At 45.4% G+C, this 27,607-nt stretch overlaps 1 protein-coding gene and 1 pseudogene across 3 annotated transcripts in view; both read left to right on the top strand.

Moving 5' to 3' along the window:
- Positions 1-27,161, top strand: part of RUFY1 (RUN and FYVE domain containing 1) — a 40,657-nt gene extending 13,496 nt beyond the window's left edge. For 2 of the 3 annotated variants that reach the window (XM_006923254.3, XM_025040733.1), the window contains exons 6-18: positions 3,868-3,929; positions 5,781-5,846; positions 8,351-8,420; positions 10,790-10,891; positions 11,629-11,745; positions 13,042-13,209; positions 18,083-18,180; positions 18,946-19,065; positions 19,597-19,726; positions 21,672-21,766; positions 24,307-24,355; positions 25,390-25,467; positions 26,604-27,161. In XM_006923254.3, coding sequence (XP_006923316.1) covers positions 3,868-3,929; positions 5,781-5,846; positions 8,351-8,420; positions 10,790-10,891; positions 11,629-11,745; positions 13,042-13,209; positions 18,083-18,180; positions 18,946-19,065; positions 19,597-19,726; positions 21,672-21,766; positions 24,307-24,355; positions 25,390-25,467; positions 26,604-26,747 — 1,299 coding nt within the window. In that variant the 3' untranslated portion in view covers positions 26,748-27,161. The remainder of the gene's footprint in view (positions 1-3,867; positions 3,930-5,780; positions 5,847-8,350; positions 8,421-10,789; positions 10,892-11,628; positions 11,746-13,041; positions 13,210-18,082; positions 18,181-18,945; positions 19,066-19,596; positions 19,727-21,671; positions 21,767-24,306; positions 24,356-25,389; positions 25,468-26,603) is intronic. The other variant, XM_025040732.1, reaches the window with a different exon arrangement.
- On the top strand, positions 14,044-14,162 carry LOC112472096 (annotated as a pseudogene).
- Positions 27,162-27,607: the final 446 nt, after the last annotated feature.

Raw genomic sequence — 27,607 nt, 5'->3', positions numbered from 1 at the left:
CCAAGGTTGGATGGGCAGCAGGGAGATAGAGTCAGGAGATTTGGGAAGTCAGGTTGATAAAATGGGGTGCAAAAGAAAGTAGTGAGGTACAGAGTACTTCATGGGGTGGGGCAACCTTCTTAGGATGGTCTTTCCTCCTGCATGGGAGCAGGTGACAGGGGCTGAGGCCTGATCTTCTGGTGGTGGGGACTATAAAACTATCAGGGAGACAGACATCCTGACCCGTCCCTGCCTCCAAGCCTCTTCAGGCCATTTGTAGCCATGGTTGGGCTGCTGCTTGGCCTTTTTCCCGCCACACATTTGGATCTGAAGAATCTAAAGCTTCTCCAACCCCTCCATGCCCAGGTCAGCTTTTTTCTTTTTTCTTTTTTTTTTTTTTTTTTTTTTGGTAACCTCTCCTTTCTTTTTTTTCAATAGCCTTGTGGTTTTTGCATGTTGAAAGTTTTTCAAAAAATGCAGAGATGTATATTTGAAAAGAAACTAAACATATAATCCCATTACTCAGAGACAACAAATTCAGTGTTACATTTTGGTATACAGCCTTCTAGCATGTAAATAAGCAGGGGGGGTGTGTGTGTGAGAGAGAGAGAGATGTTTAGAGTTTCCTTTTTTTTATTAAACCAAAATATAATTATTCCAAGCACACTATTTTATAATTTTTTAATAGTATTTCTCACATAGCTCTCAATGTCACTAGAGATGTAAGCCATTTTAAATGGCTGCATAGTATTCCATTTTATGAATGTACCATAATCAATTTAATCAATACTTATTAACTTAGGTTGTTTACACATTACAACAACAATATTATACACATCCTCATACCTCTTTGTACTCTTGTCCAATTATTTCCCTAAGACAAATTTAGGGATTGCTGCGTCAAAGTAGCCACATTCTGCATGAGTGCTATGTTGTTACAATGAGCGTTCTTGGTCTTTTTCAGTCTGACAGACAAAACAATGCTTCTCAACTTTACATTTTTGAAAACTAGAGAGGTCAAGTATTTTTTTCACGTTTTATTTGCCATTGGTGGTTCAGCTTTTGTGACTACCTGTTTATATCTTTTGCTCATTTTTTCTGAGTTTTCCATCTTTGTTGTTTCCATCTTCCACTCCTTTGTTGCAGATTAAGGATATTAATTGTCTTTTGGGATTTTTTGTTGTAATTTTTTTTTCTGGTTTCTCAGAGTAGATTTTCTCTGGACTATATGTATAGATAGATAGATAGATAGATAGATAGATAGATAGATAGATAGATAGATAGATAGATAGATAGATATAGATATAGATATAGATATAGATATATCTATATATATATATTTTTTTCCCAATCAAATTTAATGGTTTTTTTCTTTATACCTTCTGAGGTATTCTGCTTAGAAGATCTTTCCCCATCAAAAAATTATTTTTTAAATCGACTGTGTGTTTGTTTTTTTACACTTAAATAATCTGCCTGTCATTCATTTTGACATAATGTGCAATGTGAGTCTAGATTTCTTTACAAATAGTAAACCAGTTTTCTCAATATCGTTGCGATGTTATTTTTCTACTAATTTGAAATTGCACCTTTATCATGTGTGAAATATCCATAATATGCTGAGATTTATTTCTGGACTCTGTTTAGTCCCTGGATCTCATTATTCCTATGCGAGCAGCTCGGTCTTTTCATGAGTAGAGCCACATAGTATGCTTTACACTCTAATAGTGCACCTCTTGCCCACTTCATTATACCTCTTTTTCACATACAGTTCACATTGTCCATTCTGTCAGATGAACTTGAATATCATTTAGTCAAGTTCCGAAATAAATGCTGGGAATTTTATTAAATAATAGATGTGATCGAGCCCCCAACCTGTTCTTCAATGCAATGGCCTGTCATCTGTCATCATAAAGTATGAGTGTTTACTCTTGATGTCTGAGGAGTCTTCATGTTTAGAAAGTACTGTTTTATTCTAATTTACTTTGTATTTTTATTTAAAAACGTTGAATCTGTCAAATATTTTTTTTTGGCATCTATTGAAATGTCATATTTATCCTTAACCCATAAATATAATTGAATTAATTCATAGGTTTCCTGTTGTGATAGTTTGCCTGCATCTCTAAAATAAGCTCTGCTTTGTCATCCTGCATTATTCTTTGAGTGTCCTAGATTTAACATGCCTACGGTTTGTTTGGGATTTTTATGTTTCCATTTATTAGTGACACTGTTCTGGATTTTTTCTGAACTATCTTTGTCACTTTCCTCTGTCAGCATTGTATAAACTTCATCAAATAAGCTGGATGATATTCTTCCTTTTTGTTGTTTTCCACAGCAGTTTATTAGAACAGGAATTATTTTTTTCTTTGAAGTTTTGTCAGAATGACCACTTCAGCTTTATGCCTTTTTTGGTTCCAGTTCTTTGACCACATTAAGTTTTTTCATAGCTCTTGGTCAATTTATTGTCTTAGTCTTAAGTCTTAGGACAGTTTTTTAGTCATTTATATTTCTCTAGAAGTCATGTGTTTCATTCAGATCTGTTATATGAGCAGATTCTCTTACAGCTTCTTAAAAGCTCACCTTTCTCATTTGTAATATTGTGTACTTGCTAAATACTGATCATACTTGATGGAGGTCAATCTCTTTTTTTGAACTTAAAGAACCTGCTCTTGCTTTTATTAATCACTTCTCCTCTGGAAGGTGGGCTTTATTTGCTCTCTAATCCATTAATTTCTACTTCAGGTATTCTTATGCTTTCTATTGTAGTCAGTTGGTGGCCAGGGCAGAAATCACTAGAGGCTTGCTGTCACTTGGCTGTCATCTGGACTGAGAGGCTCCATGAACTGGGGGCTTCTCAGCATCTCTGTCCAGATGTGGACTCTACACTTGGTCTCCAGCATGGTGGCTTCGGGGTACCCATATTTCTCTCATGGCAACTCAGAATTTCAAAGATACATGTGCTGGGAAGAAGCCTGCGTCGCCCCATTAACCTGGATGCAGCGGTCATAGCATCACTTCTGCTGCTTTCTAACATCAACACGGCACTGAGGCTGCCCAGGTTCAGGGGTGGGGACTATAGATCAGTAGGAGGTGTGACAGAGAAGTTGCAGAAACCATTCCACATAGCTCTGTCATTACCTTCAGTGGGTTACTATAAGGAGTTAGTGCTGGACTTACTCCTCTTTGGCCTAACATTTTATCTTGGCTCTTCTTTCTTGTTGTTGTGTATTCATCTACTCTGTTCTTTGCTATGGTCACCTCTGGGTCTACGATAGGACTAGTGATTGATTAAAACCTTTCTCCACTTAGTCACGCTGCCAAGGATGGTGGCACACTAGGACCCTCACTCACTCTCTCTCAAATGCTTTATGTCCGGACAAAGCCCTTGACGTTGAGCTATGTAGGGGGTCTTGGTCCTCCCTAGGTCCGCAGAGCAGCACAGAATTTTCCCTGGAGTACCAACTGGGCCGTTTTGCAACAACCCAGGGAAAGGTAGGGTCAGTGTCAGCCAAGGCACCACTCTAGTCTAGAGGTCCAGGTCTCTCTCTCTCTCTTTTTTTTTTTAATATTACTTTGTACCCAAAGAACTTCACTGATAAACAACTCGATTTTATTGAATAAAGACACAAATATAATCTTAACTAGGTGGTGGCAAAATCTCAGACTATTCCCTTACATTCTGATTTTTAGTAAGTTTTTCTTCTAGAGGGTAGTGAGGTTGTTTTCCTCTTGGTTTGTTTGATTGCTGTTTTATAAAGCTGATTAGCCTAACTAAACATTTGTAGGAAAGAGATAGGAATGTAAATACCCAGAATTTTAAAAATCATAAGGTTTATGTGGAAAGTGAGAAAGTTATTTTTTATTTAAACTTGTGCATTTTGTTTGGATCAGGTTGGAGTGATCGATTTTTCCCTCTACCTTAAGGATGTGCAAGACCTGGAAGGAGGCAAAGAGTAAGTACTGCGTCATGCGCTGCTATTCTCCACGTTTTTAATGCAGTTCTGGCAAAGGATGCTACATTTGATTTTGCTCTATTTGAAATTTTAGTTTTTATTTAGCTGTTTTTAATTACAGAGGTAATACATTGTTTTTCTCCTTGTTTAAGGAATTAAGCTCTCAGAATACAGAATACTAGTAAAATGTCCCCATTCACACTGTCCCCTTGTCCCCCTCTCAACCCTACTCCCACCCCCTTCCTCAGAGGAAGCCACTCACATCTCCTTCCAAGCTTTTTTTAATGCCCACAGGTGTATCTTCATTGGTCCTGTATTTTGCTGCAGTTTGTTTGAATGTAAGTGGGATGGTACTAGTGTATCTATAGGTTGCCCTTGGACTTGTTCTTTGATCCCAGTGCATCTTGGATGTCTTTCATCCCTTGTGCAGTTCTTCCTATACTTGTTAACCAGAGCATTCTTTTAACAGAAGGTATCCTGGGGCAGTGGCGGGGGAGGCCAACAATGTAAATGACATGCTACCATTTACGTTACAATAAAAAAGAATATTCACCCAACCCTTTTTACATGTCATGCTTTGTGCTCATGGGCCATTTCTGGAGTGGCACATAGACCTGACAGTAGCACTGCCTGTGGAGATGATGAGAGGAGGGCATTTCAGGATAAACCCCTGGGTTGTGTTTGACTGCTTTACCCATGCATCTGTTACCTGTCTTTCAAACATCTCCCCCATCTCAGTGCCCTGGCAGCACACCTTACCAAGGACGGCACCAGTGGGAACCCCATTAATGCTTCATGCACCCTAAGTACAATGATTCACCTACTTTAAACTTAAACTATATTCTTAATGTCAAAAAAAAAAACTGGAAATAAACAGATTACCCATCAGTAAAGGAATAATTGAATGAATTATGGAACATCCATAATATTACATGTTGATATATCATGCAGACCTAACAAGAACAGGTTAGACCTACTGGTATAGTGGATTTAGGGGGATTTCCATGGGTATTATTCCCCCACCACCACCACACACAGGTATTAGTGAGTGAAAAACGTATGATACTAAGAAATATATATGTCTCATTTTTTAAAACAAACCCACAAGATCCCTAGCATATATTTTATATTTTAATTGCATATACTTTGTATATACGTGTGTGTATGTATACACACACAAGATGGATAAATAGTTAGTGATGATGATTATATGCATACATAGGATACTCACCAGGCTATGAGTTTGGGTCACCTGGGAGAGCTATGTAAGGACAGAGCAGATAAAAGGAAAAAAAATGACAGCTCTGGAAAACAAGTGTGGTACCTGTGGCGTGAACCCGTGTAGAATGATCCTGCGTATGTACATCTGTACATATGTATGTGAAGAAAGGGTGGGGGGCGAACTTTAAAATGTTAAAGTTCTTTTTTTTAACCCAGACTAGTCAGCTTTGGGATTTGAAAAGTCACGCAGTCTCCTTTTCTGACCCAGCCTTCCTCCACTATTACAAGGGCTGTTTCATCTGCCACCTCGAAGCTATTTGCATGTGGATGTTGGTGTTTTCTTTCACCTTGCACCCAATGGCATTCTCTCCTCTTCCCAAGTGCCCCGCCAGCCACAGGATTGAGGGCATGTGCAAGGAGCCTGCTGCTCTCAGGCGTGTGTTTCCACGTCTCCCAGGCCCGGGCTGCTGTCCTCCTGCCAGCCTTGCTCTGCAGACATTACTGAGTTCTGACTATCTCTTGGTTTCCTGATGACATTGCGCCTCCTACAAGGAGATTGGAAGGTTGGGGGACAGTGGCAAAGTGTCAACCCTCAGTAAAAAGGATTTCTTTTTATGTTCTTTTTAAAAGGCACGAAAGAATTACTGATGTCCTTGATCAAAAAAATTATGTGGAAGAACTTAACCGGCACTTAAGGTAGGGCCGACTCCTTCCATGTCACGGTTCGTTCTTAGTACCAGATAATTGCTTCATGGAACTTTTTTGAGTTGCCATATATTTATAACTTTTTTTCCAAACCAAGGAAAAAAATTATCATTCCATGCTCACGTGTACAGGCTGTAGAAGTATGATTTTTTGGTAAAGAGCTTTGGAGAATTCTTTGGTTCTTTGTTTTGTGCAGTTATACAATTTAGAAAGTAAATGAATAAAACCTTGACTCTCCACCTGTCAGCCCCTTAGTTGGAAGTCATTGCCATGGAAAGCACTGTTGCCACTGGGAGGCAGCACAGATCCCCGAAGGGTGTTGGGGCAGCAATAAAGGTTTGGAAACCATAGGGCTCAGCCTTCGAGAGCAGTTCAGTAGCCATAGTAGTCATCTTTCTCTTCATTTTGTATTTTAATGAGGAAGCTACCTCTGTGTCACATGAAACACTAGTCTCTGGAGGTGTTGGTGGGGTCTGAGTGAGGATCATCGGTCCGGTGTGCTGGGGAACGCTGTCCTCTCTCTGAAGCCCCTCAGAGGGTGCACAGAGCACACTAGCAGTGCTTCACAGCAGCTGCCTCTCTGGCCCCAAAGCCAGTGAAACAGGCGAGGAGCTGGCACGCCACATGTACCTAGGGCAGTGCGGCTCTGACTTCTCACATGTAATGTTGGCCATCACTTTGGATGACAGAGTCTTGATGAGTTCCTAGTTCATTGTGTTTTTATAAGGAACAGATGCTGGATTTTATCAAATGCCTTCTAGAATCTGTTCAGGCCTGGGTCCCCAGCTCCCGGGCCACAGACCAATATCGGTCTATGGCCTGTTAGGAACCAGCCCATACAGCAGGAGGTAAGCAGCAGGCTAGCGAGCGAAGCTTCATCTGTCTTTGAAGCCACTCCCCAGCGCTAGCGTCACCACCTCGGCTCCACCTCAGATCATCAGGCATTAGATTCTCGTAGGAGCACCAGTCCCTGGTGCCAAAAAGGTTGGGGACCGCCGTATTAAGTTAATCATGACTTTTATCCCTTCATCTGTTCATGTGATCTATTTTATTAATGGATTTCTTCATCTTGAGCCATTCCTGTATCACAGGAATAAACTTACTTGATCATAGCCTTAGTAAAGTAATTTAATTGTCTTCCGAACATGTCACCTGACCTAATTGTTATGTAGTTCTCTGCGGGTAGCATTGTGTCAGGGTCACGCAACTTCACGGAATGAGTTAGGGAGCTTGGCCTTATTTCAGGGTCTGGGAACACCCACCAGCATTTGGGCATGCTTTGCTCCTGGGACATTTGCAGCTCAGAGCCAATATGGAGATGCAACTTTGCCAGCATCTCATTTTTCCCTCAGTTGTTAATACATCTAGGTTTTCTTCTCTGCAGGATCTGTCTTTTTTGGTAATTTATGTTTTCTAAGAAAAATATAAATTTTATTAATATTTCCTAAGTTATACAGTTGTTATATAACTGACAAGTGTATAACCTTAAACTTTTAATTCCCTCCATATCTTCTGTTTTGTGCCCTTTTTCATTTTGTGTTGTTGTATTTTCATTTTTGTTTCACTCAGCATTTTTCTGGGATGGGAGCGTGAATCAAACCATCTTATTGAAGGGCTTCGGGGGAGGCTTAAAGGGCTGGAAGGACCATGAGATCCAGCATCTTTGGCCAGGCCTAATCTCCCCAGCTTCATGGTGCCAAATGCTCCCTCCGGCTTTGAGCCCCACCTCACTAGCTGAGCATGTTTCTGGGGCCCCCCTTGCAGGCAGAAGGCCCCGGTTTGGGCAGGAGGGTCTGTCGCCTGCAGGTGCAGCTCTGGAGCCAGACCACCTGGGCTTAGGTCCTGGGACCCCCTCAAAAGGGATGTGAACTTGAGTGAGTTTTCAGTACAAAGTTATGGCTCTTGCCTGTAAAGTAGGTGAACAATAAGATTTACCTCACAGAATTTTAGAAAGCATTGCAAGAGACGATAACCTTAAGGTGCTTAGAACACATAGGGCCTGGCATGTTGTACCATGTGGCTGCTGTGGTTATTGCTAGTGTCACTTATCAAGTCTACATTAGCTTGTTCCATATTTTTCAGTATGAAAGTGTACATATTGAAGAATATTTGAAAAATGAGGCAAAATATAAGATTTCAAAATCACCTTTGACTCTGCTACCCAAAAATATCAATATCTTGTCATGAACATTACTTTAGATCTATGACTGCTACACATTTTGGTTCCTATTTATTGTGTTGGGGAAAAAAAAACTATTTTCTTTCCAGTTGACTAAAAAAATTGGTAGCATATTTTGGGGAGGAAGCTGAAAACTTTTCAATAAATGTATACACGCGTGTGTGTATATACATAGTTAGAATTCTCACCTCTGGGTTCATTAGAGACTCTTTGCCTCTCCACTTCATACAGGAAATCTAGTCATCGCTTATTGTCATACAGGGTGGGAAAACAGCTATTATAAGTTCACATTTACTTAATGTTGTATTTTCTATAGCTGCACAGTTGGGGATCTTCAAACCAAGATAGACAGCTTGGAAAAGACTAATTCAAAGCTTCAAGAAGAGGTTTGTAATTTATTGAAATTCTTAAAAGAGACCAGCCCACAGTTAAGAGAGACGGCGTAATTGGTGTGTGTGGCCAGAGCCTATCACTGGTCGGAATGGGAACGGTTGGCCTGGGTTGAGCTGCACAGGGGACAGGCCCCCCCACAATGTGTCTGTTCAGCCCTGTGCAGGGCTCCCACAGTCCAGCGCAGCCGACCGTGAGCCAGTTCTCAGTGACTTCGGTTTTATGACTTGACAGTGACCCTCACTGGACAGCGTAGCTCCTAGGGTGGACATGCCCTCTCTTCCTCGTCCCCACCTTCCCTGTGGTGCACTAGCTCCCTGCTGCCGGGAGGGCTCAGGTCTGCTCCAAGGTCCGAGCACCCTCACCAACCCCTCCTGTGTTTCAGCCTCTCCAGAGCATGGAGCCAGTCTCCCCACAGTGTGGTCTTTCTCTGCTTTCTCACTAGGAAGAGAGAGATGAGAGGACAGGAAGAAGGCTCGCTGCCTGCTGCCCGGCAGTCCCCTTGGTGGACACGTCTGGTCTCCCGTTAGCAGGAGGGGGGTTGCCCCGCCTTTCTGAGGCTTTCCACAGGTAGCGGTCCCCGGCTGCTCGGGCCTCCCCATCAAGTGTCACTGGGGAGGAGCGGGCTGTGAGGGGCCCGGGAGCGGATCCCCGCTGTGTACAGGCAGGTGACAGCCCAGAGTTGCAGAGCACATCTTTGGGATGGAGGACCCAGTGTAAGGCCCACTTTCAACTGACTGCTCTCTCTCCTGAGAGGTCAGCTTTGTGTGAGGAGAGGGACAGCAAAAGGCGACATCCATAGAAAGGGTCACAGGAGCTGCCTCACCACACTTGGAGCTGGAGGGCTCGCCTTCACCATGGACGGTGGCCTTTGGGCCTCCAGTTAGGTGACCAGTGTTTGAATTCTCATCCCCAAATCGGATGGTAATTCATACCTTACACTATTATTGGAAAGATTAAATTAGAGTAATATTACATAAATGTGCCTAATACAGCACTTGGCATGTGGAAGTCACTGGGGAGATGTTCGTTGATTTTAGGACAAGCAGATTCACTCTGTTCTCCCAGAGGAAGCGACAGGCTTTGAGAGAAGGCCTAATTTAGCTTTTGAAACTAAACAACTGGGTTATTTTTTTCTTCAAAGGCAAACAATTGTAATAGAAAATGTACTTTAAAGAAAAGTGTACCCCGCTTCCGGGTGTACTCTCTGCATCTTCAGAGAGTGGAACGGGAATTAGTTTATGAATTTGGCCGCATTTTCCCTTGTAGCAACTGGCACCTCCTGTAAAGACTTCAGGTCCTTACTGGGCACAGCGGTGGTGTTTAGAAACCCAGTTCTGAGTTCTGAGTTCTGAGTCTGAGCAGACATAGACACTGTTGGCTGGGAGGAGATGAGGAGCCCAGTGCGTCACAGCCCGTTAGTGAATGGTGCTGGCAGCACAGCCCAGGACCAAGGGCAGACGTCTCGCTTCTTGCTCCTTCTCCAGCCTCACCTTCTCTCCTGGCTGCATTCAGAGCTGCATAAGGAAGGGTTGGTCTGTGCACTTCTCTGCCTTGCCTCTCCTGATAGCCTCCCCTCAAGCAGGTCCACGGGGCATCCTGCTTCTGTACGCTTCTCGAAACTATGATAACTCATTCAGGAAAGGGATGATGTCCTCCTCAGTCACGTCTTTGATGGTGTGGTTGTGATTTCTACCCCAGAATTCTTTCGTTCTCCCTCTTGTGATGAAATACCTTTTTGCTCATTGGCTAGAAAAACTGAAAAGAATGAAGAATCAGAAAAAAAGCCCATTATTCCTTGGCTAAGTGACAGCTGTTTTTATCATGTGGTATATAAAGTCCCCATCTTTTCTTAAGGGTTTTTAACATAGTTGCTTTTTGTTAGTTAGGGATGAGAAGATAGTATATAACCTATTTCATTTCCATATTGATATTGTAAGTATGTTCTCAAGTTATTAAAAGCTTTACAAACATGTTAATAACTACATATTTGTTTTATGCTTCCACTATAAATTATTAAACCATTTCCCTAATATTGGATATTCAGGCTGTTTCTAACACTTTGTGTCTAAATCTTTGCCCACATTATATAATATTTTATTTTTGTAAAAGGAGAAAATTTGGCAAGGGCAGAGATGGGTAGGGGTGGGAGAGAGATTTTACTATATACATTTTTATTTTTTTGGAATTTTGTACCATGTGACCATATTACCTATTCAAAATAAGGAAATAAAATTTTAAAAAATATCAAATATCAAATAAGTGAAAATATATCATTGATTGTGAAAATGTCAAATGTTAGATTTTAATTTGAAGAATAAGATTTATTGTGATGTTAAGAAATATAAAAATCTTTTTTAATCAGCTTTCAGCTGCAACAGACCGGATTTGTTCACTTCAAGAAGAACAGCAACAATTAAGAGAACAAAATGAATTAATTCGTGAAAGAAGTGAAAAGAGTGTAGAAGTAAGCAATCGACCTCACAATTGGGCAGCATGTTTCTCAGACACGTCCGTCACAAACCTCAAAGTCATGGTTTAATAATGACCCAGTCCTCAGAAAGTGCCTCCTTCTGCTGTGCCCTCCCTTGTTACTCTCAGGCCACCTGGACCACTTGGGGTTTGCCAGAACCACAGCTTCCTCACCTTTGGGCCTTTGCACGTGAAGTTCCTGTGCAGTCTTCACCTTCCAGTCACGTGCCGGGTCTTCTGTGATGCCGCCCCCAGCGCCATCCCTGCACCTGGACCCTCCTTCTCCCGTGTTCCCATAGCCCTGTGCACCTCCCTCCTTGTAGAAACCATTGGCCATTTTGTAGAATTGCAGGCTTGCAGCTGTCTCACCTAATGACTTGCTGATAGAGACTATATCTGATTCATCTCAAAATCTACCCAGTGCTAAAAATATGATTGATAAATACTGAGTGGTGGGGGCCTTTCCCACTCAGAATGATTGTTCTGTTTAAAAGAAAAGTAAATATAAATTGTTTTCTGACCTAAATTTTCTTTAAAAAATCTTTTGGCTTGTTCTCATCCTCAAATCCAAAGATATTTCAAAATATCTTTAAAATTTTAACTTTTTTCTATTAGGCTTAAAAATTGAAATCATGCTGTACTTTTTTAAATTATGGTATATTTTTAAATACTTTGCAGTTAACTTGCTTTCCATAAGCAAACCTTTCCTCTGGGTGTTCTTCTTGGATATAGATAACAAAGCAGGATACAAAAGTTGAGCTGGAGACTTACAAGCAAACTCGGCAAGGTCTGGATGAGATGTACAGCGACGTGTGGAAGCAGCTGAAGGAGGAGAAGAAAGTCCGCTTGGTGAGTGTCTTTATTTTTTCAATTTTTTTTATTTTGAATTTTTTTTTATGGTGACATTGGTTAACGAAATCTAGTAAGTTTCAGCTGTACACTTTAATAGTAAGGCATATATATATATCTACACTGTGTGTTCACCCCCCCTAGTTAGATTTCTTTCTGTCACCACATATATGACACCCTTTACCCCGTCTACCCCGCTCCCCCCACCCCGTACCCTCTGAACCATATGGACAATAGTCTATTGTCCATATCCATGAGTCTCTGTTTGTTTGTCCTGTTCATTTGTTGCTTTTAGGTTTATATCCCACATACAAGTGATACCATGTGATTTTCAATTTTTTCTGTCTGGCTTATTTCGTTTAGCATGATTATCTCGAGGTCCATCCATGTTGTCACAAATGGCAGTATCTCATCTCTTCTTATGGTTGAGTAATATTCCATTGTATATTTGTACCATAGTTTCTTTATCCAATCATCTATTATAGGACACTTTGATTCCTTCCATGTCCTATCTATGGTGAATGTCTTTAGAAAGGGTTCCCCAGAAGCCCCGTAAGTTATTTCAGTCAGTGCTTTTCACATCTGTGCTTAAACCTGCTGACACTCACAGAAAATCCAAAATTGTCCCTTTAAAAAAAAAAAAAGCTATGTTTACCAGCCCATTCTGCATTGTCACTTATATTTTTTTCAATTTTATAAACCTTTTTCAGAAATTGCTGTGAAACCAGATGCCTGGTCTCTTTGACAGTACATTTCCCTCAGTCAGAGCCTCTGGTCTGTTTATTTTGGCCCAAGCTACATGTCAGTGACTTTATTTACTGTTTGTTAATAAACAAACAGTTCTTGTACCTGCTTTGACTGGATGTGGAGAACATGTCTCCTGAATTGTCCAGGACAGAACTGCTTCAAAATTGTTACATCTTTTTTGCCATAAATTAGCAAACCATTCCAGAAATTCTAACATTGCAACATCAAATGGCTTTAGCACTGAAACAAGACAGATACTCTTTCAGGCCATGGGCTCTGATCCTAGAGTTTGAAGAACAGGGCTGCTGGGCCTCTAGGCTCATACTGCCATCTACCAGCTTTTGTCTACTTGATGCAGAGCCAATTGTCATTGAAAAATGAGAAAAGGGAAAAAGCTTAATCCAGTTATGCTTTAGACAGACTTTTCTAAATCTCCCTAACCTGTTCTGACTTTGGTTTACATTTTAGGTGTTTCCCAGGATATAACCCCAGTAAAACCATTTCTATGACTTATTTTAGTAATATTTTCCTTGTTACTGTTATTTTAAGGAACTAGAAAAAGAACTGGAGTTACAAATCGGAATGAAAACCGAAATGGAAATTGCGATGAAGTTACTGGAAAAGGACACCCACGAGAAGCAGGACACTCTGGTTGCGCTCCGCCAGCAGCTGGAAGAAGTCAAAGCGATTAATCTGCAAATGTTCCACAAAGTTCAGGTGGGGATTGGCTTTGTGTCCACGTCACAACCTGGTTCCCTGTTGCCGTCTACAACGGTCAAGCTTGTAACAGACTCCCGTTCAGTCTTATCACAGTCTGCTTTTCAGTCTTCCGTCATTCCTCCTGTAGAAAGAGAGACTAGACACATCTTTGAGGTCCTGGTGTGTGGCAGACCTGATCCGAGGCCCTACACAATGTTATTGCATTTATTTTATTTGAGTCTCCCAGCAGTCCCTGAGAAAGTTTATAAAATGGGGAAAATGTGACAAGGCAGAACTGAGCGGCTAAATCACATGCCCCTGGTGACACAGGTCATAAATAAAACTGAAATCGAACTGTGTCTTTTGATTCCAAACCTTACCCTTCTCCCTGCTGTCTGTTTCCTTCTGCTTCAGTGGCTATTGTTTACCCCCACGAAATGGAGAAATAGATTAATGATAGAAGTTGGTATCGTCTTTTCAAGGTTTGCCATTAAATTAATCTTTCTGAGTCTCCAGGCCACACAAGCCACTTACTTCACCTCACCTGTCATTTCAGAGTGGTCAAGGGAGCTATCCCAGACAGAATCCGCCATGCCAGAGTTTGAAAGATAGCATTTAAAACTGTCAGGCTTCCTTGCCCAGAAGCTACCCAGAAGGATCCCACTCTGTATCCTTCTCAAAACTTTTCTTTTTGAAGTTCTATTTCCTATTTTATTGCCAAAATAGTCTCACTTCCTTTTCCATAGATGTGGTTTCAGTCTCACTTGCAGTAACATCATCGTCAAAGACAATGTGAGTGCAGAGTTTAAGTAAACTGTTATTTTGTCCTGTCTTTTTAAAATGTACATGATCGTCTACGGCTGTGCCACCCTGAATAAGCCTGATCCCGTCTGATCTCGGAAGCTATGCAGGGTTGGGCCTGGTTAGTACTTGGATGGGAGACCACCTTGGAAGACCAGGTGCTGTAGGTGTAAAAAATAAAAAATAAGGGATTGTAAGCTGACAAGGTCCTTGCAATTGGTAAAGTCAACCAAGGGTTGCCTCGCCTAAAATAAAAATTTACATGATCATCATTATAATAGCAACAGTGAAAATGGAAGTAAAAAGACAAAAGGAGAAAAAGTTTCACCCTCCTAACAAATTATCTGTTTTAATTTTTTCATGTTTTCTTCTGGTTTGTTTCAGTATATAGACAGAATGTGAAAGTATGTTAGGGTAAACTAAACTACCCTACTAACTTAGCAGATCCTAAAATAGAATGGCTTAAAACTATGAAAGTTTGTGTCTGTTACATAATAGCTCCAAGGAGAGCATCAGGGACCCAGGCTAATGGCAGCTCCAGCTCTCAAGGCCACTCTTATTGTCATCATTCTTGTCAGTGAAAGGTGGGCATGAGAAGCAAAAGTCCAGCGCCAGGGATTCTTGCTCAAACCGTGAGACACAGTAGCACACACCCTGCCATTCTATCACACAGAGCAGGGCTAGTCAGCCAGTCTTCTCCAGGCCCTGCATCCTCAAAATCTGCACCCCTCCTGGGCCTTGGGCAGCAGTCCCCATTGGGTCACATGGCCTGTGTTTGAACCAGAAGACCCTCTGTCCTCACATTAACCTGGCCCTCCCAGCAGCAAATGGTAGAGCACAAACAGGGTAACCACAGAGAAGTGCCTGTTTGGACAGGGAAACGAGGAGAACAGCCCATGACAATCGCACATCCCCTGGGCAGGAAGTGTGAAGGCTGCCCAGTGGTCAGGGGCACCTTTTCTTAGCCTGTCTGGCTACCCTGCTTTTGCCTTCTAAAGAACTTGTCAACCTTCCCAAGTGGCCCCTGAGAGGTCTACCATCATCTGTGGCACATCTGTGGCACATTAGAGGGTTCTTGGGAAGAACAGCATTCGGCAGCTACACAGCTTTTATGGCCAGCTTCTTAGGTCAGTTTGCCGGCCTGGGCGATGTATTAGGGGTCAGTTACCGATAATTTTCAGGCCTGGCTCGCGGTTTTGACAATACATGTCCTCAGTCATAGCCTCTGGACTGTTTATTTCCATTCTCCGTGTGTCAATGACCACAGTTTATCTATTGATTTATTAAGCACAGTTGTTGTGCCTGCTTCATTTCCTTGCTCTATCAGCCTCTCCCTCTCCTATTGCTGTCCAGGCATCCTCACCCGACCTCTCCTGCAGGGCGTCGGGGGCCTCCACTGCTCAGTCTTCAGTCTCACTTCTCTCAGGGTCAGAAGCAGCTTGCTTTTCTCAGCCGTGAGGCCCCCGCCTTTGGCCTCTCTGTCCTGGTCCATCTCTCTGCAAACCCCTTGCATGCCTTGCTTGTTCAAACCGCTGGAACCATGGCACAGCTGGCACAGATTCTGTTTTCTGAGTTTAGGCAAGTGACAGTTTTACTGTTTGCCATAACTAACAAGGGTCACCAGCTCTCACCTGCTTGACAGTGCCAGACCCCTGACTGCTGAGTCGGTGCTGCATGCGTTAGACTTCCTGTGGCGGCCCCGGCCCCACGCCCTCTGGTAGTTCCTGTTTTCGCTTTTCACCCTCCCCCCAGGCTTCACATGCACAGGGGTCAGATGTGTCCCTCAGTATGGGACACGTTATAATAAAAGATCTCTCATTTTCTCATTTTCCTTTATTCTCAATCCCAACTCTCATCTTCTTTCCTCTATACCAACAATCTAAAGTGTTCATACTTGTCATTCTAAAACATCTCGTATCATTTTGAGTACGTGAATTTTTTTAATTTTATTTTTAATTATAGTTGACATATATTGGTTTCAGGTGTACGGCATAGTGATTAGACCTTACAAGATGATCCCGCAATACCTGTCATTTCAGAGTGGTCAAGCCTGGCACCATACATAGTTACGACAATATTACTGATGATTTTCTCCATACTGTACTTTGCACCCCCATGACTATTTTGTAACTGCCAATTTGTACTTAATCTGGTTCCCTTTTTCACCCAGCCCCTAACCTCCTTTCCATCTGGCAACCATCAATTCATTCTCTGTATCTGATTTTGTTTCTGTTTTGTTTCTTGGTTTATTTTGTGTTTTAGATTCTGCATATAAGTGGAATCCTGTGTCTCATTATAAGTGAAATATTTGCCTTTCTCTGCCTGACTTATTTCACTAAGCATACCATTCTCTAGGTCCATCCATTTTGTCGCAAATGGTAAAATTTCATTTTCTTTATGGCTGAGTAATATCTCATTGTATATATGTTCCACTTCTTTATCTATTTATCTATTGATGGACACAGGTTGCTTCTATATCTTGGCTATTGTAAATAATGCTGCAGTGAACACAGGGATGAATATATCTTTTTAAATTAGTGTTTTAGATTTCTTCTTATCAATGCCCAGAAATGGGATTGCTGGGTCATAAGGGAGTAGTATTTTTATTTTTTTGAGGAAACTCCATACTGTTTTCCACAGTGGCTGCACCAATTTGCAGTCCTACCAACAGTGCTCGAGGGTTCCCTTCTTTCCACATCTTCGCCACCACTTTTTGTTTGTCAATTTTTTGATAATAGCAGTTCTAACGTGTGTGAGGTGATACCTCATTGTGGTTTCAATTTGCATTTCTCTAATAATAAGTGACATTGAGCATCTTTTCACCTGTCTATTGTCATATGTATGTCTTCTTTGGAGAAATGGCTATCCGGGTCCTCTGTTCATTCTTTAATCAGATTGTTTGTCTTTTGGGTATTAAGTTGTATGAATTCTTTATATATTTTGGATATTTGCCCCTTATCAGAGGTGTCATTTGCCAATATCGCCTCTCATTCAGTTGGTTGCCTCAAACAAATTAACAAAACAAAAACAAACTCATAGACACAGACCACGGTATGATGGTTATCGGAGGGAAGGGATGATAGAGGGAGGGTGAAAAGGGAAAAGGGATCAAACATATGGTGACGGACAGAAACTAGACTTCGGGTGGGGAGCATGCAATAGAGTACACAGATGTCGAATTATAATCTTGTACACCTGAAAATTATATAATGTTATTAACCGATATTATTATAATACATTTTATTTAAAAAACAATTTTTTTAAGTTAAAAATTACCTTCAAGTACTGCTTTAGCTGTGGCCCTCAAATTTTGACAAAAATATTTCATCTAAGAAGTACAGTTTTCATTTTAGCATCTCTGAAATTAAGATTTTATCTTTTAGTTAGTGGCATGACATGTTTCCAGTAGCAGTTTTTTTCTTTTTAGTGATTTATAGAATTTGAGTACATCTTAACGTTAATGTCTGATTTTGTTACATTAAGGTCAGAAAATACAGTCTGTATATTATCTCCTAGGAATTTATTAGGACTTGCTTCTGTCTTCAGCCTTTCTGTGCCCTTTTATTTTAAGAGTGTCTCTTGCAGACACCCCAGAACACAGTGCTTTTTTGTCCCGTCCTGGGCACTCAGAATGTGCCACGGTTAAAAGCCTGGGCTCAGGAAGTCACAGTCTTGGGTATGGACTCAGCTTCCCCCGCGTTTGCATACAAACCTTCACCCAGGTGCCTTCCCTTTTTGAACCTCCCTTCTTGTTCAGAGAAGTGAGCTAACAACCCCACGGTGAGAGCCTTGCAGGATCACGTGAGCTCACGAGTGTGCCAGCACATGCGAACAGCTCCAGTTGAATCAGATCCAACTCTAAAGGTCCTTTTCAAAAAGGAGCCTGGACCTTCAGAGGAAACAAAAGCTTCGCTGCCTCCCTCTTTGCCGCTCTTTCTGTTGGTAGCGCTGAGAGCCTGGATCCGGCAAGGGCTCTGGGGAAGAACAGCAATTAACCAAACACTCTTGAAAGTGTTATGAAAGTACCAAACCCTACTTAACTGGGCATGAGGGAAACGCAGAGCCTCACCCCCTTGCCTTGCTTTTGCAGGATGCAGAGAGCAGTTTACAGCAAAAGAATGAAACCATCACATCTCTTGAAGAAAAAATCAATCAGGTTATGTCCAGCATGAAACAAATGGAACAAAGGTAACCACTCTCCCCCTATCAGGTGATCCCCAGAATGTGTGAGCATTCTCTAGACCTAGGGATTTAGAATCTCTCTCTAAAGTACAGATGGGTTGGGATGGCTAACCTTCGGTCTGTGGCCTTGCCCAGCAAGAGGGCTCAATTCCCCACTTGCCTAAGCGTGTAGTCACTTAATCAGCCTTTGGGCTGCTGTGTCACATTGACCTGTCAGGGAGTCAGGACTCTACAGTGAGCTCCTTGTCACTATCATATTTAAATATCAGATTAGTAGCGGATCAGAATACAGTCTAGAAAGAGACCCACACAAACATGGGCAACTGATTTTTTACAAAAGTGCAAAAGCAGATAAACAAACAGGAACTCTGTACACTGAAGTAGCGCTCAGCTATAGAAGGAGTGAACCACCGCTACACACAAACATGTGGATTGATCTCAAATTTATTATGCTGAGAGAAAGAAGTCAGTCTCAAAGTTTGTATGAAGTATAATTCCATTTCCACAACATTCTAGAAAAGACAAAGCCATGGTGTCAGCAGTTACCAGGGATCAGGGGTGGCAAAAGCGTGTGGCTTCTGGGGGCAGCACCAGGGAGTGTCCTGGGGTGACTGTGCTGTCCTTGTAGCCGTGGTGATTAAAACTCATGGACTGCACACATACATGAGCCAGTTTTACTGTGTGTGGACTTAAAGGAAAATCTCAAGCCAGCATGAATATGAGAAACTCCTGCCTTAGTCTTGCCTTACGAAGCTCTGCCATCTGGCCCAGGGTGCAGCACTCAGAGAGGGCGAGGCAGGGCGCTGAGGCACGGAGCCACGAGCTGCAGCGGGAGCTGGGCGGCAGGAGCCATGAGCTTCAGCGGGAGCTGTCCCAGGCACATGGGCACTGGTAAGGCACCAGCCCGCATGTCCTGAGCCAAGGCCGGGGTGGGGTGGAGCGTGTGCTCTTAGTGAAAGTGACAGAGCCAACAGAGAACCAGCCCCAAAGGGTTCGGGACTGTCCCCAGGGCCGCTCAGTTGAGGTGCACTCCTGACCCTCGGTTCCCACCCTGTCTCCTGGTCTCCTTCCTGGTCAGCTCACTCTGAGAGGGAAGGCAGCATAAGCATTGTGCGCTTTGTCCCCTCCTCTCTGGCGAGTTATGCATGTGCTCGGGTGTGTGAGAGCTCCCTCCTTTCTCTCCGTCGCTGACCGGCCAGGTGTGCCACTTGCCTTCTCCCACATGTCCCTGGTCTTCCTTACAGAGCCGCAGGGGACCCTGGGGAGAGGGGGCCCTGTTTCCATGCTTTGTTGAAGGGCCTGGAGGCCCACGTGGCACCTCAGAATCCCATGACTTCCCCATTTCCTGGGCAGTGAACTGGGTTGTGAATTTTCCGGGGAAATGTCTCATCAAGGCTCATTCACATTTGTTTTGGGAAACAGCTCAAGCCTAGAGAAAGAGCTGAAATCTGAGAAAGAGCAAAGACAGGCCCTGCAGCGAGAACTGCAGCATGAGAAAGACACCTCGTCCCTCCTCCGAACAGAGCTGCAGCAAGTGGAAGGATTAAAAAAGGTGAGGCAGACTCTCCTTGGTAGGAAAAGAGCTTTCAGCATCTCCAGGAAGTTCTGCTCAAGAGCCTGTCGGCACACTCGGCCCCAACACCAGCAGCTTGGGGCCTGAGAGTGCTGTCCCTGCACCCTCATAGCCTGTCCCTACAGTGCAGCGGAGTGATCTGAGAATGGCAGGCTGAAACTGACAGGATGAGCAAGGCATAGCCGAGCAGATTGGGGCCGACACACCAAGACATGCGAGGCTTAGTCGTCGTGGAGACGCAGAAAGAAGGCAGCGTGGCTGCAGGGTGTCGGGCAGAGGGAGGAGGCGCTGGGGCTGAGGCCTTGGGCAGACAGAGCTGACCGGGGCCTTCAGAGCTATGAACGAACTCCGCTTTAAGACCATCACCTGCACTTGTGTGCAGAGCAGGTAGTGAGCTGGCAAGAGAGAAAACTGGGAGTAACTGGTAAACATGGTCCACAAATGCCAGACCTTCACCTGAGGTGGGTCGACCACTCTGCCAAGGGCCAGGGATCCTGAGTCCCAAGACCCACCTGGTCCTGGGCCATCCCTGGGAAGCCGACTGGACCAGGGCCCTAAGTCTCCCTTAGAGTAGACCCAGAGGCACTTTGCCCCTCTGGAGGCCTTGCCTCATCTAAAGGTGTGTCCAAGATCCTGTGGTGAAGCTACAGAGAGCAAGGATGTGGGGGTGCCACCATGGCGTTGTCATCTGGTTGTGGAGGGGTACTTCTCATGAAATCCAGTCAGTCTGCAGTTCTTCCCAGACTATAAAATCACCAAGCGTCTCCCCAGAAGGCAGGAGGAGTCTGGCAGTTCTGGTTACAGCAGGCTGCCGCGTGGCGGGTTAGGGATGCCTCTGGCCTCCATGGCTTTTCCGGGTGGCACTGGTACCAGGCTCAGGGGACTGCCAAGCCGCAGGTGGCTTCCCACACATCACCTTCTCTGGAGGAGGATCACTGGGGCTAGGACAGTGGTAGTGGGTACCCCCACATGATTTAGTTTCTGTTGCAGAAGTGCCTAGAGCCTCTCATGAGAGCCTCCTAGGGATTGCTAGGGGTGGGGATCGCTAAGGAGGGGACAGGTACCTAAGGGCCACTCAGGCTTGGAGAGAGGAGAGGAAACAGAGGGCAGAAGAGGACTTCTAGAAAGTTCTGCCACATCATGGAACAGGCCCTCTTTACTCCGCTTCAAAATACTTTGGCCTAAGGTTTGAATTCCATACCCTCTCTTCACCACATGCACAAAAACAAAGTGACGTGTCTAACATCACCGGTCTGTCTTGGTGCCGTGTGCCTGAGTGAACCCCACCACTGCCCTCGGTCAGCCCTGGACCCAACTTGCCATTCTGCTCTTCGTCTTGGCCCTCATCAGCCTGTGCCTTGCAGGCATACCGGCCCCAGATTACACACATCAACATTGTCATCCCCTCGCGAGCCTTGCTCCCCAAGCGCATGGCTCATACACAGGGTCTCGCCTCCAGGTCTTGCCACACTCTGGCCATGGTGAGACCCCAGATCTTGGCCTCCATCAGTCTTGCTCATCCATTCTCAAGAACTGTGACCAGCTCCTTGCAAAGAGTTTATTCAGTAAACCAGCTCTTTACTGATGTAAGCTTCATATGATTTTGCCAAGCTCCATCTGTGTATTTTTGAGGTAGTTGTATTTTTTTTTAAATCTTTTAATAGAAATTCAGACAAAGCTTTGTTTGCCCTGTGAGGGGGACTGTTCTGGATATGCCTGGTGAACACAGCCGCTTCCTTCCCACATCTCCGTCCCTGCTGCAGAGCTGCTCACCTCCCTGTCACTCATTCTGGAGAACCCTTGAAAGAAGTTAACACAACAAAACTACCTTTTGCTCCTAGAAAATATTCTGACCTACTTGTCGCTGTGATTGCTAAACCTTATAAAAAAGGACTTTGTCAATTATGTGGTTTGTTCATTGTAGGAGCTACGGGAGCTCCAGGACGAGAAGGCAGAGTTACAGAAGGTTTGTGACGAGCAGGAGCAAGCCCTCCAGGAAATGGGACTGCATCTCAGCCAGTAAGAACCTGCTCCCACCCCATGAAGAGTCACACCAGCCTGCCCACCACATGCTCGAGCCCTACACCTGTGTCCTGCTATCAGAGGAGGGAGAGTCAGAAAGGGAGGCTTGCCAGCTGTTCAAGGGTGACACCCCTCAGGAAGCCAGGCCTCAGAGACAGTGCTGATTTAATTATTTCATTAATAACCTTTTCTAGTGACTGGAACCCTCATGTTCACTAGCTCACTGTGTAGGTCCTAAGGGAACCAGATAGGAGCTGAGGCTCGCTCGTTCAGCCTGCAGTCAACCACAGGGAGCACTGCGAGTCGAGCGTTGAGGCTCATACGCCGTACCCCCATGTCTCTCCGCCAGGTAGTGCTGAGGGAGCACAGACCCTGGGACAGTTCTCCCTGGTGTCCCAGCCCTGCCAGCACAGCCTGATAGGTCACACGACAGGTTGTACAATTTGTCCATTTGTGTGGTTATTGCATTTCCAAACCCAGTGAGCGGCTTTGTCTCCTTTGTCAGAACTCTTGGTTAGTTGCAGATGATAGAAAGCCAACTCAAACTGACTTAAGCAAAAAAAGCCATCCAGAATCAGTCTCTGCCTCCCACCTTGGCTATTCCATCTGTTGCTTACCTGACAGGTGAGCCTAGCCCCCACAAGGGCAGGATGGCATCCAGCAGGGCGGTCTCTGAGAGGAACAAAGTTCCTCTTATTCTATCGCTCCCAGACCCCAGGTCAACTCACCGCTCCCGAGTCCTGGCACAAGTATGGTAACCAAAGAGATGGGAGTCTCGTGACCAGCACAGCGCTATAGACCTGTGACCAGAAAGGCCCAGAGGTGGGGACTAACATGGGAATTCACTGTAAGCACAATAGAGAGGACACATGGGCACAAACCATGGGGTCTTTCTCAGTCTGGAAAGGTGGGTGTCTAGACAAAGCAGTGGTCTGGGTGAGGGAAGGGGTCCCTGGACAGATCGATAAGATGAGCGAGGGCTTGGTGGGAATGTGAGCTGAAGACCCTGTCCCCCTCCCCATGTCCTTCTAGACCAGCTCAGGACTGCTGACCCATCCCTTCCAAAGGCCCTGCACTGGTCTCTTCTGGCCGGTACTTGCCCGTCTCCAGCTTGAGGGGCTCCTGGAAAGTGGGCAATGCCAGCTCTGGGGTGTCTGAGACTAAACGAGCACCATGCATGGAGGCTGCTATACAGCCAGCTCCTGGGGTTTGTGGTGCTGTTCAGACAGAGGAACACCTGGGCATGGTCTGCTGTGGCCTGGTGCACATCCCCTTCTTACGTGGGTAGTGCTAGTTTCTCTCCTGCTTGTCCGCTCCATGTCACACAGCTGGCGAGCAGTCAGAGCACCCTATCCTGGGGCCACAGGCCTCAGAAACATGGGTGGGCCCTGGTCTGGAAAAGGACCCTGCTGCTACTGCCTTACCAATTGCCAAATGCTCCCCAGCCAGCCTTGGTTCTGTCTCCCCTCTTCCTCGTGAGCCCACACCCAGAAACAGAAGGGAAGGCCTGCCCTCAGACCCCTACCCAGTACAGACACAGCTGCCCAGTCGTTGCAGGAACATCCGGGTTCTTTCCCAGGTTGTTGCCCAGGGAAGCCCTTGTGTGCTCAGGCTGCCATCTTGACCTTGGTCTGTGGCAAGTTGTGGCAGGGGTGGAGAGAAAGGAAAGGAGGAAAGGAAGGGGCTCCTGAGTTCATTTCTGAAGGCCCCATGGTTTCCCTGATGCTGGGTTTCCTAAGTCCTCCCCGGAAGTCTAGCCTGTGTCTGAGCCCTGATGCTTTGACCCTTAGATTAAGCTAATCCAATGACAGTTTAGGCTAATCTCAGCTTTTAGGAAAGGCCTCAGACCATTCTCAAATTACAAATAGTTTCATTTTATCGGGTTTAATTCTGCCAGTTTAGACCATGTTCAGTCTTGTTGCATATGGGCAATAAGTTGGAGCAAGAACAAATAATGGCCATGGCCTCTGTGCCTCCGTATTCTAGATGGAGCAAGAATAAATGGCCATGGCCTCTGCACCTCAGTATTCTGGATGGAGCAAGAATAAATGGCCATGGCCTCTGCACCTAGCAGGAAAGGGGCCAGGTAGAGAGCCCTGCAGATTTGAGTTCCTGTCATGAGGGGAGGGGAGATCACACCTCCCTCTCCCAAAGCAGGTCACATGCAGGAATGGTTGCCCAAAGAAGCCAGAATCCTGGGCTTTTGAGAGATAATTGCAGTCATTTAAAAACTGATTTTAGCATATGTGCTGCCAAAGCAAGCACCATGTAAAATTTCGAAGTCATTTTCAACCCTTACAGGCTAAACAGTCTGTTTTTGGCCAGATTCAGCCCCCAGGCTCAGCTTCAGACCTCAGCATACATGAGCCAATGAAAGTTGAGGTGACTGGGATTATAAAAAGGAAAAAAGAAAGCATTTGGAAACAACTTGGGTGGTTGTACTCCTTCGAAGTTTGTACCCTCACAAAGCCAGTTGCTATGAGTTTGCTTTGTTAAAGAGCCTCTCACTGCTATGAGTGATCTCTACTTTTTTTAAGGTCAAAGCTGAAGATGGAAGACATCAAGGAAGTCAATAAGGCACTGAAGGTACTGAATTGTTCATGTTATTAGCGTAAGAAGCACTCCTTGTGTCAGTCAGCTCACACTGACACTCTGCATACGCCTGGGTTTTCTCCCAACGATGGGCACCACTGAAGCCCTGAGCAGGGCAAGTGTCTGGACCATTTGGAGGAGGGCAGAATTACACACCACTTAAGGAGCATGCGGACCAGGTGACCCAGTGCAGGTGCAAAGCTGGGCTGCTAGGGTGTGGACAGTGGAAAAGGAGCCCGAGCTACCTCCCCCTCCAGGGCAGTTCAGAGAAGAGACAGACCCACCTGTGGTGGGACCTTCAGCCCTGGGGCCTCAGCTGGGTGGTGACGGCTGTGCTTGACAGCCACTTAACTGAGGTGCCCCCTGCTAACACCAGACCTAATCACTAGGTGACTCACGACTCGCCTCCTGAGTGCATGCAGGTCAGAGGCAGCAAAGGCTAACAGCACCTGGTAGCACCTGGACTTGGCATCACCATCCACGTGTCTTTTACCAGCCCTTGTAGCATGAAAGCTCATTGTGACTGCTGAGGTGCCTGTATGTCCCTGCACTGACGGCTGACAGCACCAAAGGACAGAAATCACATGAGACTCAAGCCTTTCTCAAAGCCTCAGCTGCCTCCCACGTTGCTCTGAGCCTCAGAGGCATTGGTGCATGTGGGCAGCAGCTTCCCAGGCACATGGCCCTGTCCCGGCAGGGACTACTGTGCCAGATTGTCCTAGTCGGACTGACAGGGTTGGCCCTTTTCCCTCCATGTTCAGCCAGGGATTGGGGTTGCAAGCAGACCCTGATTCTGGTTATCTCAGCTGTTTCCTGAAAGAGGGTGGGCAAGTCTTAGGCCAACAGGAGGTTGTGGAAGCTGGGAGCCTGGAGCCACAAGGCAGGGCCCCTCTGCAGTCCTGAGTTCTAGCTGTGCTCGGTCTTGAGGCCACACCAGAAGCAGAAGGCAGTCCTTCAAAAGGAATCCAGGTGCTATGAGGGACAGCAGCTATTGGGAACAGAGCCATCAATGTTCTTTTCTTTCCTAGGGCCATACTTGGCTGAAAGATGAAGAAGCAACACAATGTAAGCAGTGTGAGAAGGAGTTCTCCATCTCTCGGAGGAAGGTATGTGGGCTGGCCCCTGCATCCACCCAAGGCCCCACTGGTGCCCGCTGGACCTCCCTCTTAAAGGACCCTTGGGGCCAGGCCCACCGCACTACGGTCACACCCACTGGCCCATGCAGACAGCTTCCTCCCAGCCTGCCCCCCTTTCAGAGGGATCTGTCCAGTCAGTCATAGGCTTTGTCCCCACCAGTCCTTTCAATGATTGGCAGATTTCTTTAGGAGTTAGGGCTGCTTGTGTGCAGAACTGTCCCAGGTAAATGTTATCATTGAAAATTCTGTCATCAACAGGACTAAAATCTGCCTAAGTTAGTCAAAATCAGGACTTAGGAGCAGCCAGGCATCCAAGTGGCACCAAAAGCTCCCAGGCCACCTGGGCAGGATACTCGCTCCCTGTGAATCTGCCTCTGCCTGTGTAGCCTGCCATAATGTTCCAAGAACAGAAAGTCCCGGGCCCAGCCTTGGGTCCAAGATTAACGGTCTTAACTGACCAATTGAGCAGGACAGGGGCAGGTTACAGATCCTAAGCAAAATTGGGCCACACTACCATCACCACCCCATCCCCTACTACGTGGGTACATGTTCTCACTTGCCTATTAAAAGCCTCTAGAAAAGAGGAAGCAAACCTCCCAAATTTTAACCAGAACTAGAAGCAGCCCTCCTGAGGCTGCCTTGGCAATCATCCCTGTTCACAAGGCCTGGCTGTCCCCACACCTGACTGGCCCAGTCCATAGTCTATCTACTAGCCCAGTGGGGATGGGGCCAGGCCAGTTGGCAGGAGTGATGCACAGAGCAGGGAGGAGCGGAGGCCACAAAGGTCCTGGGCTTGGCATCGGCCATACATGGTGCCAGGTTTGTGGCAGCTCTGCTTACCTAGCAAGATGCCCCCTCAAGAGGGGCCTGTGAGGCAGCCATGGGTCAGCACCACCAACGCAGCAACCACAAGATAACCTGGGCTGTCAAGTCTAATAACTTTAATCCTGCAAGTGCACTCTGGATTTTACAGGAACATAAATATGGAAACGAGAGGTTTAGAACTCCTTCCAAATTGGGACATGCCTCTGGGGAAAGGGTTGGAAATCTGGAGTAGGTGTGGGGACTCCAGGAGTGTGGCACGTCCTCTCTTTTCTGTCCTCTAGCACCACTGCAGAAACTGTGGCCACATCTTCTGCAACACATGTTCCAGCAATGAGCTGGCTCTACCCTCCTACCCCAAGCCCGTGCGTGTTTGCGACAGTTGCCACACCCTGCTCCTGCAGCGCTGCTCCTCCACTGGCTCCTAGGGCCTTGGGACAGTGCCAGACTCTTCGGGGCTCAGGATACTTGTTTCCCAAGAGAATCAAAGGGAACAGTAAGGTCCTTGGCCTGCTGCTGGCACTCTGAAACACTGCAGGCCACCGGAGGTGTGCACCTTTCTTTCAGAGTCCTAAGGAATCAGCTGGAGTGATACGGCCTTCTCACTTGGCTACATTACTGGTTTAGTGTCAAGTGTAACTTCGTGGTTTTGCTACCATCATTTTTCACTTTTCAAAGAATTAACCTATTGGGCAGCAGTCGTACTGGTGTAGTGAGTAATCCAATCCTCTCTGCCACTGCCCAGTGTGCCTTCCCTGCTCCAGAGTCAAGATGTGCCATTTCACACCCTCATCAAGATCTATCATTGGTCCTGCAATAAAGTCATTTTTCACTCTGGTGCAGAAAATGTCAGAGCTTGCATTAACTTCACAGTGTTAGAGGACACCTCAGAGCAATCTAGGAGCCTGCGAGTTCTGGGGTACAGGTTATACTCTGCCCAGGTGAGCCAATGACAAGTTGGGCCATTATGTTCAACAGGCACAGGGAAAGTAACCTTAAACCTATCACTGAAGCTCAAAAATTGTCCCCTTACCTACTAGGGAACTGGTAATAGATGACAGATGGGGATGCCTATGGGGAAGCACCTGTGGTTTGTATTTCAGAAGCAGTGCTAGGACAGGTGTTCTCTGTGAACTAAAAACTGGCTCAGAGCCTTCTCCATCTGGAGCCCCACCTGAGCACATGCTCACTGCCAGACGGGAGTCGATAGCCCTGGATGTTCAGTTTAAAAAACCGAAATGAGATGCTGTCCAGACTCATCAGTCTACCCGCCCTTGTCTACCCTTCA

Source organism: Pteropus alecto, unplaced genomic scaffold, assembly GCF_000325575.1.
Source record: "Pteropus alecto unplaced genomic scaffold, ASM32557v1 scaffold78, whole genome shotgun sequence".
In the NCBI taxonomy this organism is placed as follows: Eukaryota; Metazoa; Chordata; class Mammalia; order Chiroptera; family Pteropodidae; genus Pteropus; species Pteropus alecto.
The sequence above is the reverse complement of the archived record's forward strand: the minus strand, read 5'-3'. Positions and strand labels throughout refer to the sequence as shown.